Source organism: Rhineura floridana, chromosome 1 (assembly GCF_030035675.1).
Source record: "Rhineura floridana isolate rRhiFlo1 chromosome 1, rRhiFlo1.hap2, whole genome shotgun sequence".
Taxonomy (NCBI): domain Eukaryota; kingdom Metazoa; phylum Chordata; class Lepidosauria; order Squamata; family Rhineuridae; genus Rhineura; species Rhineura floridana.
The window spans coordinates 97,364,003-97,377,173 of NC_084480.1; the positions used below are offsets into that span (position 1 = coordinate 97,364,003).

At 39.7% G+C, this 13,171-nt stretch overlaps 1 protein-coding gene across 8 annotated transcripts in view; it reads left to right on the forward strand.

Annotated features, from left to right (window-relative positions):
• The window catches only part of KIF27 (kinesin family member 27), a 49,100-nt gene that overhangs the window by 3,461 nt on the left and 32,468 nt on the right, over nucleotides 1-13,171 (forward strand). For 7 of the 8 annotated variants that reach the window (XM_061626961.1, XM_061626970.1, XM_061627008.1 and 4 more), the window contains exons 3-6: nucleotides 2,912-3,112; nucleotides 5,468-6,447; nucleotides 11,256-11,399; nucleotides 12,230-12,430. In XM_061626961.1, coding sequence (XP_061482945.1) covers nucleotides 2,912-3,112; nucleotides 5,468-6,447; nucleotides 11,256-11,399; nucleotides 12,230-12,430 — 1,526 coding nt within the window. The remainder of the gene's footprint in view (nucleotides 1-2,911; nucleotides 3,113-5,467; nucleotides 6,448-11,255; nucleotides 11,400-12,229; nucleotides 12,431-13,171) is intronic. The other variant, XM_061627028.1, reaches the window with a different exon arrangement.

Consider the following 13,171-nt stretch of genomic DNA (forward strand, 5'->3'; position numbering starts at 1 on the left):
CCCAACCCTATCTGGAGATGCCAGAGACTGTACCTGGGACCTTCTGTGTGCAAAATATGTGCTCTGTCACTCAGCTATGGACCCTTGGTTGGTTTTGTATTGTGTTTACAAGATCTGTCAGAAATCCTGGCCTTTTAAAAGCAAAAGCTCTTGCTTCTAGTATAGGCATTGCCATTTGTTTTTATTTTTATTTTTTAGACTTCCTGCTAGAGTGCAGAGCATCACTTTACTGCAGAATTCTGAATAGCAGGATATTATATTGCTTTCAGAGTGTTTATGACATTATACTGAAATCGGACCCTCCTGTTCAAAGATTGATGAGGTCAATAGATAGACAGGTTGTTCTATTGTGTTTCCAGTGACTTGGGCTTAGGCTGATTAGTTTTCTTAATATTATGCTGACTGAATTTGTTCACTTGAATCATGTTCACTGCCTTAAGGTATACTTCAGTACTTAAACTCAACATTTGGTACAGGTCAATCTCTTGGGGGTGTTGAGAAGGCTCTCTCTGGTCTTACAGTGTTAGTTAGATAGTTTCAGTTTGTGGGGCTTGAGGATGTGGACAAAATGCTTGGTAGGCTTTGACCAACCACTTGTTAGCTCAACTCTTTCCCCTATTGGTTGATTACATTTGGCAAAGAGGAGACCGCTGACTGCATCCAAGAGGTAGTCAACTCCCTTTTAAGAGAGAGAGAGAGAGAGAGTGGTCCCAGCCTCCTTAAAGGAGGTAGAAATGAGGTCATTTCTGAAGAAAATCTTTGCTGGAGCTGAAAGATCTTAATAATTGTAAGCCAATAGTAAATGTGCCCTTCTTGGGCAAGATGATTGAGTATGTGGTGACCGACCAGAACTAGACTCTTAACAGATGAAACTGAAAGTCAGTCAGAGTTTAGGCCTGGTTTTGGCACCAGAACTGGCCATTTCCAGAAGGTGCTGCTGGGTTTCTGCTTGACCCCATAGGAACTTCACTTTAGGATCCTGCAAGGTTCCATTTTGTCTCCCATGGTGTTCAACATCTACTTGAAACTTCTGAGTGAAGTCATTCAGGGGTTTGGAGTGCATTGTTCTTAGTGCATTTCCCCTACATATTTCTTACTCTTCGGAGCCAGGTGAGGCTGTGGGGGGCTAGACCAGTGCCTGGCTGTGATAATGGAATGGATGACAGCTAATAAACCTAAGCTCAGTCCAGGCAAGACAGAGGCACTGTAAGTAGGTGGTTCAGCAGTCCAGCTGAGTGGGATTCAACCTGTTCTGGAGAGGATCACACTCCCTTTGAAAGACCAGGTACTATTTTAACCTATAAAACCGTACACTGCTTGGGACCTCGGTACCTAGTAAAACAGCACCTTTCGTGTGTACCTCCCTGTATCTTAGGGTCATCTTCAGAAGCCCTTCTCCATGGTAATTCCCTGACTATGGAATGCTCTTCCAAGAGAAGCCCACCTGGTGGCTACACTGATGTTGCCTCAGCACCAGGTTAAGACTTTTCTGTTCTCCCAGACATTTTAAAATCTGGTTTTAAGTCCCTGGAGTACAGTAGGATTTCCTCTTGTTTTTTGTTCTTTAGTTCTGTGCTGTATATAGTATATTATTGTGTTGGTTTCATATTTGGGATTTTATGCTGGTTGTATCAAGTTTATTGTATGATGCCTTAAACGGATTTTTTGAGGCACCACATATATATAATAATGTGATAATTTTTTAACAAGCTTGATTCCAATAAAATATTCTTCAAATATCTAGCTGCATGAAAACAAATTATTTTGACTCTTCACATAATTTAATTTTTTTATCCTTAGTATTTTCAAACAGATCAGGGTTTTGACTTAAATGTGGTTAACTTGTTTGAATGACTCTTTGCTAATTAGAAGCTTTAACTGTTGTGTGGGAGATGTAAGATTGTTCAATGCTTCATAATTTAAATTGGCTTATATGCTTAAGGTAAAACCGTTTTTTCTGTGCTGTAAATATTGTCTTTTGTTTCTGATAGTCTAGGTTGGAATCCTGTAACCTGAAGACCTGAAACTAGTTGTTTCACAATAGTGCCTTTACGACGATGGCAATTATACTTTTGTTTAGCACATTTAAGAGTTCAGAATATTTCATATGCATTATCTAGATATAATCCTTAAAGCAGCGCTCTGGACATTAGACTAGAGAAGTCCTGAAATCAATATTAAACTTTTGGAAGACTTCTCTAGACTATATGGCTTCAGGATTGCAGTCTGATTTTTGTTGTTGGAATACATAAGATTATGTATGCTCTCCATGCAGAAGGTCCCAGGCTCAAGCCCTGGCATCTCCAGGTAGGGCTGGGAAAAACCACTGGTAGCCACTGAAAGTGATAGTACTGAGCAATATGGACCAATAATTCAATGCTGTGTAAGGCAGCTTCCTATCATGCTATATTTAAGGGTGCTAACAGCAACAACAAAACTGGTAGCTTTTTGCTACCTCTGATATCCATAGAAAGGCAGGGTATAAATGTAACAAATAAATATCACCAGTTGCACCTGATTGAAGGATGGGCCACCAATGAGTGTGCAACATATTTTTCTATATACTTTTTCCAAATCTGTTGACCAAATTAGTGGCTAAATAAAACCAGCTTAAGTATTTACTAGAAAACTGTGCCCAAGTTAACCAGTGCAGGATTCTGAAGACAAGTTATGTTCCTGAACCTTTTTTAAATGCTTCAGTATTTAATCCTTTTTTCTGTTTGTTACTATTTGTATGTCTGGTAAGGTGATTCATTTGTGTGACCTTGGCAGGACTGAATGACTCGTGTTCATAATGTGTTAAGCTAAAGAGCCTTCAGATTCCTTCTAGCATTTCCAGATGTGCATGCTTGGCATTCGAATCTACAAATTTTAGATGGGTGCTTGTCTCACTTTCTTACTTACATTTTAGCAACAGTTGCAGAGGAAGAGAGAGGTATCATTCCACGTGCAATTGAGGAAATATTTCAGATTGTTTCTGAAAACCATAATATTGACTTCACTGTGAAAGTTTCGTACATTGAGGTCTACAAAGAGGAACTCAGAGATCTATTGGAACTGGAGACATCTCTGAAATACCTACAAATTAGAGAAGATGAAAAGGGCAATACAGGTATGAACTTAAATTGTGTGGGCAGTATTCAACAAATGCATCCTATTTGTGCAAGGATTTCCACTTGCCCAATGGGACTTCCCTGTGCAGATGGACACCTTCCCCAGATCTGCTCCAGATGGTTGGGGGAATTCCCAGAAGAGGTTTAGGGGGTGAGGAGAGGGAGAGACATTCTGTTGGGCAAACAGAAATCCTTGTCTTGGCAGAAGGTTCATGTACTGCTATGCTGGATACAACCTGTTGTGTTGGAGACAGGTGACTCTTTTCCAGGTTTACCAGGAAACCATGGTCCCTCAGAGATGCAAGGGTGAGGCATATATGAGCAGATGCCCAGCTCCTGCTGTCCACCTGCACCAGAAGGTTGTCCTGCTAATAAGATAATTCGGTTTTAATAGCATATAATTACATCTGAAATATTTATTTATTTTATTTATTTAAAATATTTCTGTCCTACCCTATAACTGGGCACTCAGGGCGGCTTACAAAAATAAAATCAAACACATACATAATAAAATTGTAAACAGTAAAGTCACAAAAACATTAAAATAAATTAAAATACATAAAATACAGTTAAAATACATAAAATACTATATATACACACACACACACATATATAGGGGGTGGTACTAAAGGGACTACAAAGGTAAAATTTAACGTAGAAGGCATGAAATCAGTGTCAGGCTCTACCTTCAGTCCCTCCCAAAGGCTCTCCGGAACAAGATCGTTACATGAAAACAATTGCTTCTGTGTTGGTATGAATGTAATTTCTAGTCTTGACTCAGATGAACATATATGTTGGGTTGGAGTCAGACTACCTGTGAATAGAACTTTGCCCATGAGAATTCTCCTGCTGGAGGAACTTGGGGAGGCAATTTTATCTGATTCCCCTTTTCTCCTGCAGCTCTCTTGTGATAATTTTACTTGTGGTTTAAACAGATGCTCAAAATTAGACAAGTCTTTAAAACAGGTGTGATAACTTACTATTTAAATATGTATATCTATATTCTATTTATACTTTCAAGCATGTCCACAGTAATCATGTATTTTAGAGCAGTTTTTCTGCACTTAAAACGTTCTTCTAGCTGTAGTATTTTATTACATTTTCATATACCCATATAAATGTAACTGTTGAATAGTTACCAGCCTTTTGTCTTCTAGTAACTTCAATACTGATTTTATGCCTTTTTTTTTTTTACAGTATGTACCTTACTGCATTTATACCAGGTCAGATTCTTGGTCTATGTAGCTCAGTATAGTCAACAGTGACTGTCAGCAGCGTTCCAGGGTTTCAGACAGGATTCTTTCCCAGCCCACCCTAGAGATGTCAGGGATTAAATATGGGGTCTTTTATATGCAAACCATGTCATCTGCCACTGAAGTATGATTTGTGTGTGTGTGCACTGCTTCCAGATAGGCAGCTGGTAGCTTTTCCATTGTGAGCTACAAATGGAATTGAATCCGACGTCCATACTATTGGGAGTATTGTGCTTTTTATTTATTTATTATTTGATTTATGTCCTGCTCTTCCTCCCAGCAGGAGCCCATTTTTCTGTGTGTATACCTTGTTATGCGCTGTCCACACCAGTGGGCATGATAGAAGTGCCATGAGTGGGATAACTATAATACTTGTGGTGAGTGCCATTTTATAATCCCATTTTTATTTTTATTTTTTTAAAACTAAGCATGCTTCTGTTTTTTTAAAAGAAAAAGGGAAGGCACTATAGCAATAGTGCTGTAGTGCGATAACATTATACTACAATAATGCTATAGCACTAATGTGATACCTCTTTCGTTTAAAAAAAATGGAGGCAGAAAAGAATTGGTGGTAATTAAAAGGTAAATTAAGCAAACAAAATGGGCTCATAAAATGGTGCCACAAGTGTTACAATGTGTGCTGAGTGGTGATAGGTTCACTTTTCCAATACATCGCTGCCAATGTCAAAACCCTGCCCTCTTTAAAAAATTGAAGAATAGTGCTAAAGATGTCTGCACCTTTGGAGATCGTGCATCTGAAAGAAGTCAGATTTTCTGTGGTCCAAGAAGGTGGAAGAACCACAGGGAAAATACAGGATGGTGATGTTGAGTGGGTGTCTCATAAAATGTGATAAATGAATAAAATGTGGCAATACACACTAAATGCCTGGTGTGGAAGCACCTATTGAGCACAGACTGTATATATACTACAGACACTTGCAGTTATTTATAATTAGCAGCTCTATATTTTCTAAAGCTATGTTTTATTTGATTAATGGTTTTTGTATTTGAGGAATATATTTTTTAATAGGCTGCTAAATTTTGCTAATAGCTTCCTTTTACTGTTTTTCTTTTGTTTACCATTTAATTTATTTTTTAAAGTAATTGTCGGTGCCAAAGACTGCCAAGTTGAAAGCGTGGATGAGGTAATGAGCTTGTTGGAAACTGGGAATGCTGCTCGACATACAGGCACAACCCAAATGAATGAACACTCTAGCCGATCTCATGCTGTTTTTACAATCAGTATTTGTCAACAACAACAACCTGTTCAGACTCAGAAGGATACAGATTCTGCACAGGATTCATCTCGAAATTCAAGCCAGCTAATCGCTTCTAAGTTCCACTTTGTTGACCTTGCTGGATCTGAGAGAGTAACAAAAACTGGAAACACTGGTGAAAGGTTCAAAGAATCAATTCAAATCAACAGTGGTTTATTGGCTTTGGGAAATGTGATAAGTGCCCTTGGAGACCCAAAGAGAAAAAGTGCACACATTCCATACAGAGATGCTAAAATTACACGTATTCTTAAGGACTCCTTAGGAGGCAATGCTAAGACTGTTATGATAACTTGTATTAGCCCATCATCCTCTGAGTTTGACGAATCACTAAATTCCATCAAATATGCCAATAGAGCCAAAAATATTAGAAACAAACCTATTGTCAACTACAACCCAGACTGGGACTTAATTGATGAAATGGAGTTTGCAATCAAGATACTTCGTGAAACTGTGCACAACCAGCAGGTTAGTGGACAGATTCTTGGCAGTCAAGGGTCACAAGATTTGTCTCAAGACAGAAACAGAATCCGTTCTCTTGAAGAACAGCTTGCCCAGCTTCAAGTAGAAAGTTTTAACTACCGAAATTGCATAGAAGAGGCCAATATGCTCCTTGTTGAGTTAAAAAATAATGCTAGCCTATCAAAAAGTCAACATGAAAAATTGCAAGATTGGATCTGTGTGGCTCAGGAACTCAAGAGAGAGGCCTCAGTTGTTCCCCAAGTAAACAGTGAAAGTGGAGGTAACCAAGAAGGACTATGTCATATCACAATTCTTCAGCTAAAGAGAGAGCTGAAGAAATATCAGGTATTTTACTATAAATTTAATGCAGCTAGTAAAAGTACATAAAAAGGAAATCTGCATTGTAACTGGAGAGTTTCTTAATCGTACTATCAATGGTTCTTCATAAATTGCAAGTATTTGCTCACTCATCTGGGTGACAAATCAAATTTTGCGAGATGACCAAAACAGAGATGTTCTTCATTAGAATAATACGTTAAGCAGAAGTAAACTGTAAGCTTTGGAGGAGTAGAAATCTGTAACTGTTTCACATGGCTGAATTATATTATTACTTCCTTTATTGCATTCTCTCCTGTAGTGTGAATACAGTTAATATTACACCATCACAATTACTGGAAGAGCCTGAAATAAGGGTGAAATTATACAGCCACAAGAGTGGCCGTATACTATAGCCAGCATGGATTTTTCACATTCCCCAATGTTAAATTGAAAATACTCCCATGCCATTCTGATGCTTCCCATAAGCTTATTTCAAAACAAAACCTTACAAAACTTAATAGTCCTGAACTCAGAAACGCTTCCTTAACAACCCTCTCAATGTTCATGGCAATACACAAAACAGTCAGAGAGAATAAAGAGTTCAAAGTCTAAAAAGAGAGGGAAAAAAACCCAGAGCCCTTTTGGACTTTTTTCTCTGAGAGTTCTCATAATCTGTTGAAATTCATTAAAAATCAGCCATGTTCACAGAGTACCTGTAATCCTAATACTGACCTTGCCCCATACTCTGACCTTCATCTTCTGCAGTTTAAAAGTTAAAAAAATATGCCTGGCTAATTTTTAATTAATTTAAGAAATTTTGGCTGGAACCCTATGATAACGCGGGGCATGCTCAGTAAGAACCAACTGTCAGTGTTCTAAAAGCCTCACAGCTGCTGGGCTTGGCTAATCAGGGGGCCACACCCACACCAGACTGATTTCATGTGAGACAGTCATGGCTTCCCTCAGAGAATCCTGGGAAGTGTGGTTTGTGAAGGGTGTTGAGAGGAGACTCCTGTTCCACTGAGAGAGCTCCAGTGGCCAGACTGGTTTAACAGTCAGCCACTCTGATTGAAGGTCTGTGAGGGGAACAGGGCATCTCCTAGCAACTCTCAGCACCCTTCACTAACTACACTTCCTAGGATTCTTTGAGAGAAGCCATGACTCTCCAAATAAAGGCCTGGTGTGGACGTGGCCAGGGACAGCTTTGGTTTAAATTTGAGTGGGAGGCTACATGCCCCTGCTGTAGAACAAAAAGGTGGGTGAAAGGCTGAAAAGCAATGATACTGTTCACAATGTTTTCCCCTCTGCCTAGTGCCCACCCACCCAACCAATCTCCTCCCTTCCTTCAGGTCAGTGTTGGACTACGACCTGGGAGACCAGGGTTCAAATCCCCACACAGCCATGAAGCTGATTGGGTGGCCTTGGGCCAGTCACTGCCTCTAAGCCTCAGAGGAAGGCAATGGTAAAAACACCTTTGAATACCATTTACCATGAAAACCCTATTCAAAGGGTCGCCATAAGTTCGGTCGACTTGAAGGTAGTCCATTTCCATTTTCAAACATGATTGCACAGAATAAATCAAAAAGTAAAACCAAAACTCCAAAAGTATGCAAATGATCAAACTAGGGTTGCCAGGCCCAGCCTCCAAGAGGTCTTCCGTGTCTTTAAAAGTTGTGCAGGGGGAAGGGAGAATTTCACCTTGTGTTTTTTCCCATTATAGTGTTGCAAGAAAGCCTGTACTTGGCTGAATTTTCTTTTCTCTTAAAGATACAGAATCATTCTCAGGCCCTGAGCCTGGCAACCCTAGATCAAACCCACCCTTCCTTCTCCCTCCAACCCCCTCCCTCTTATCCCTTCCCTTCCTATTCCTTTGCTCCTCCCTCCCCATCCCCTTCCAATCCCCTCCTTCCCCTTTCTCCTCCTCCCCCTCCCCTTTGTCCTCCCCATGTTCAGTTTTACCTATCTTAAGCATGATTGCACGGAGGTAAATACCATTGAACTCTATAAGCATCCAATTGATCAAACCTGCCCTCCCCCCTTCCTTTGCCCCCCCTCCAATACACTCCTTCCCCCTCCTCCTTCTCCTCCCCCATGGTCAATTTTACCTATCCTAATCATGATTGCATAGGAGTAAATCCAGTTGAACTTAATAATCATGCAAATGATCAGACCTGCTTCTCTCCTTCTTCCCCTCTCCTCTCCCTTCCTCCTCCCCCCTCTTCCTTCTTCCTCCTCTCCTGCCCACTCCAGCCCTCCCTCCCCCCAGTCAGTTTTACGTATCCTAAGCATGGTTGCACGGGTGTAAATCATACTGAACTCAATAAACATGCCAATGATCAAACCTGTCCTTCTCCTCCCCTTCCCCTCCTGCCTGCTTCCATCCCAGTCCTGCCCTCTGCCTTTCCTCCCCTCCCTCCTCCTCTTCCTCCTCCCCTCCCCATCCCCTGTGGTCAGTTTCACCTATCCTAAGCATGATTGCAGGGGAGTAAATCCCACTGAACTCAATAAGCATGCAAATGATCAATCCATTCTCAGCAAGCTTGCACAGGATCCCATTTCTTATCTCCCGGATTAAAAAGCAGAGAAATCCACTAATAGGCAAAAAACCTTGCAGTTTAAGAATGTATCTATAGCCCACAGATATTTCTATCAAACTTTAAAAAGCAGGGAAATTGGGCAGCTATAGCGAATGCACCAGGGGAGCAAGAAACCTGACCTCCTCTCAGATATTGTACTGCCTTACACAGTGGGAAGTGAAATATATTCTAGCAAAATTCTAGGTGTGCTCTGTGTTTTTAATTGACTGTGCCCACCTTGCCTTAAATGAAGTGGTTTAAACATAGCAGACTGAAAACATGCATCCTCTTTTTTCCAACAGCTGGAGTCATTGCTGAAGTAGCAATATATTGTAATCAGTTTGATTTTACATCAAACTGCAGTTTCAGATTCAACTGTTAATGCATTCAAAATAGAAATAGAAAGTAACCAACAATTTGAAATACAAAAGGCTGTCTTCACCATCATATGACATTGACCAATAAAAAGGCGTTGAAATTAATAAAAATAAATTTGACACAGATTTCTAGGATGAATAATGAGGGAAATAAAATTTTCTAGTTTAGATTCTCTGTAGAAACATTAGTAACACAGGAAAGAAGCAAAGTAAGAACACCAACAAACATACAAAAATATAATTCTCCATCTTTGGAGATGGCAGGTGTTACCACCACTCACCATATGCTCAGAGGCACATGTTACCAAATTCTTCCAAGCTACACAGCAAGTGGATTGGACTGTGAAAGACCAACCGAAATTGTGTTTTCATTTTGACAAATGTGTAGGGCAGTCCAATATCTCAGAGAGGAGGTTAGTTCTCCTGCTCCCCTGGTGCATTCACTATAGCTGCCCAATTTCCCTGCTTTTTAAAGTTTGATAGAAATATCTGTGGGTTATAGATACATTCTTAAACCGCAAGGTTTTTTGCTTATTAGTGAATAATTATCTAATGTAAAATTCTGCCTTATGGATTGTCCATGGATTGATGTGATGACATCTGTTTGTATGAAATAAAAAAGTCTGTAAATTCCTTTGCTGCTTTTCTTAATACCGATTTGGCTCCTAATTCATTGTACAAAATCTCAGAATTAGCTGAGTGATGTAATACCCATTGATATTAACTAATCAAATCATACTTGCTGAGCTCTGCAGAGTATCTTTTTGTATGTGCGTGTTGCCATTTCACTTTATATTTAACATCATATCACTGCATGACAAGTGCATGATTCTATGTTATGTACTGTAGTGAGTGACAGAAAGAAACAGACTAAATCTCTTCTGAAATCTGCTGCTGACTGAAGAACAAAAAAAATTATCAGCAGGAGTGTTATACAAGAGAAGGTGAAAGAGCAACTCCCATGCTGGTGACTTTGAACAGCTGTTTCTGCTAGGTCACACATAGCTTGTCTGTCTTCAATTCATAATAGTGCTAGACATATAAGCTGTAAAGAGAAACTCATTTTCCCACTCCAGTGAAGGCGTTATATTCTCATTCCAGCCCCCCTCCCCCCCAAACCCTATATAAAGCTCAGGCAAGTTCTTTTTTTGAGGCATTTTTGATTACTTTGTGGCAACAATTCCTTGCTCTTGCTTTCTGTGATCTATAACCATATAAACAAAGGCTAAGCTGGTATAGAACAGTGGGGAGGAGAGCCTGGCTGGGAGTCCAGAGTATGTGAGTTCAAATCCCCGCTTGTGTCTCCTGGATGAAAGGGCCAGCTAAAGATCACCCCCACAGTGAGTAGCTCAGGGGTTACGTGCCCTGCCACCTGTGCAGCCATGGGCAAGCTGCATAGTCCCAAGGAGCCCAGTTGCCCCCCAGCTGGCAGTTGCAGACAAGGAAAGGGCTGGCTTGTGCAGCTGTGGCAAGCTGAGCAGGCCCTAGCCAGCTGGGGAGGACTAGCCTCAGAGGGAGGCAATGGTAAACCCTCTGAATACTGCCTACCATGAAAACCCTATTGATAGGGTAGCCATAAGTTGGGATTGACTTGAAGGCAGTCTTCCATTCCTTCAAGCCATAATGAAGACCTAAAGACCTTTTACTTAGCTGCTGCCCTAGATCTTAACTAATGGTAATAGCTATATCAATCTGGTGACACTCTGTTGCCTTGATAAATTCTTTACATCGTAGCTTTGGTTTCTTGACAGTTTCTGCTGCGATGATAGAATAAAACAAATCTAACTAATGGAAATGCAAATGAATTCAAGTTCTGGTATGCAATTTGTGGAGAACCCTCCATTTAATATGTTTGGTATTTTTTTGCGCTTTTATTATCTAGCAGGCTCTTGCTACAGATGCAGAAGTATTTAGTGACAGAGAGAGTGAGATAAAAGTATTGCAAGATCAAATGCAAAAACTGATAAAGGAGAACCAAGAATATCTGGAATTGCTGAAGGAGGCACAGGAGACAAACAGGCTACAGGTAATTTCCCCTTTGTCCAGGTTACTTGGTAAATCTGTACAAAGAAATATTTAAAGTTGTTATTCTTATCTAAATTAAGACACACAGGGAAAATAATCTGATTTGTCTCGGGATAGAACAGTGCAATCCCATGCATGATTATTCTAAAATAAGTCCCAAAGTGTTCAATGGGATTTACTCTCATGTAAGTATGTATAAGATTGCAACCAAAGTTTTAGTTATGCTCTGACAGAATTGCACTGTGTCTTTCTAGATCATGAATCTAATTTTTTTGAGAAGAGGAAATATGATTTATTTTGTCATTGAACTCCATTTATTGTGCAGGTTTAAATATTACATTCTCAGCTATCAGACTGTTAAGACTCTGGTAGATTTTGCTTAAATGCACCTTGGCATCCAAGTATTGTTATTACCCTAAATTCTTAGCATAAGTTAGTTCAAACTTTTAAAAGTTATTAAGCAACTCTTAATGTAGATAAGCCTACCAAGGTCTGTTTCCTTACAGGCAAACAACTGTAGTCCTTAATTTAACCACATCACACAATATTTAATCATCAATTCTATTGATCATAACTTCTATTTAGTATACTAATTTTAATAATATATCAATTTAGTTGAAAGGAATACAAGAAAAAACTGTTGTGCATGAGTGCCAATAGAATTGGGCACTTCCCCCTCCCCCCCCCCAAAAAAAGAAAAGAAAAGACATAGAGAAATTCAGTAGCAAGAAGTGCAGAGTTGAGGCCTCCTATTCTGGTCAGTGAGAGCAGAAATTTGTTTTTGCAATTTTGGCAGAAGTTTGATAAATATGCTTTTTCTTTTATTTTAAGAATGAAAAAATGGTGGAGCAGCAGCTTACAATTGACCAGCTAAATGACAAGGTAGAGAAAATGTCAAAAGCCTGTACCCCCAGTGATGGCTATGGAGATGGACCAGCAACTGTAATATATACAAAAAGGCCTTACAGTGTTCCTCTAACTAAACGTTTGGTGCAGTCCATTAATGCTCCAGTAGGATTGGATTCTCGAAAGGTAGATATGAAAATTACTCTCCTTATAAATTTTAAAAAGTACAGTATAAAAGTGACCATCTTCTGCCATGGTAAATGGCTTTTTAAATGCCACTGCTCTAACCATATTTAGAAGGTTTGTAGTAGCATGGAAATTCACAGCTTCATCTGCAATGGAAGAAAGCATCTTGGAACAGAACCTCTCCCACTGAATTCAGGAAGCAGGGCAAAGGCTGCAGTTCTCCTGTTTTATCTAGCAGGGTTATTAAGAACAGAAGAAACAAACAAAAGGTCTGTCTAGTTCAGCCTCCTTTTCTCACAGTAGCTGCCAACCTGATGTCAGTAGGAAGTCTACAAGCTGGACTTGAGTGCAAGAGCACTCTCCTCACTTGTGATTCCAGCGATTGGTATTCACTGGTATCTTGCCTACAGAAGTTAGAGGTAAAACATAGCCATCATGGCTAGAAGCTATTGATAGCCTTATCTTACATGAATTTATCCAGTCCTCTTTTAAAGACAAAGTTGTTGGCCCGTGCTGCCTCTTGTGGGAGTGAATTCCATAGTTTAACTATGCAGTGTGTGAAGGAAGACTATTTTGTTTGTCTCGAATCTTCCAACATTCAGCTTCATTTGATGGTCCCAGGTCTAGTATTATATGAGAGGGAGAAAAAACCTCTCGTTATCCACTTTCTCCACACCATACACAATTCTATACATTTCTATCATGTTTTTTATTATTATTTTTATTATTTTATTACATTTT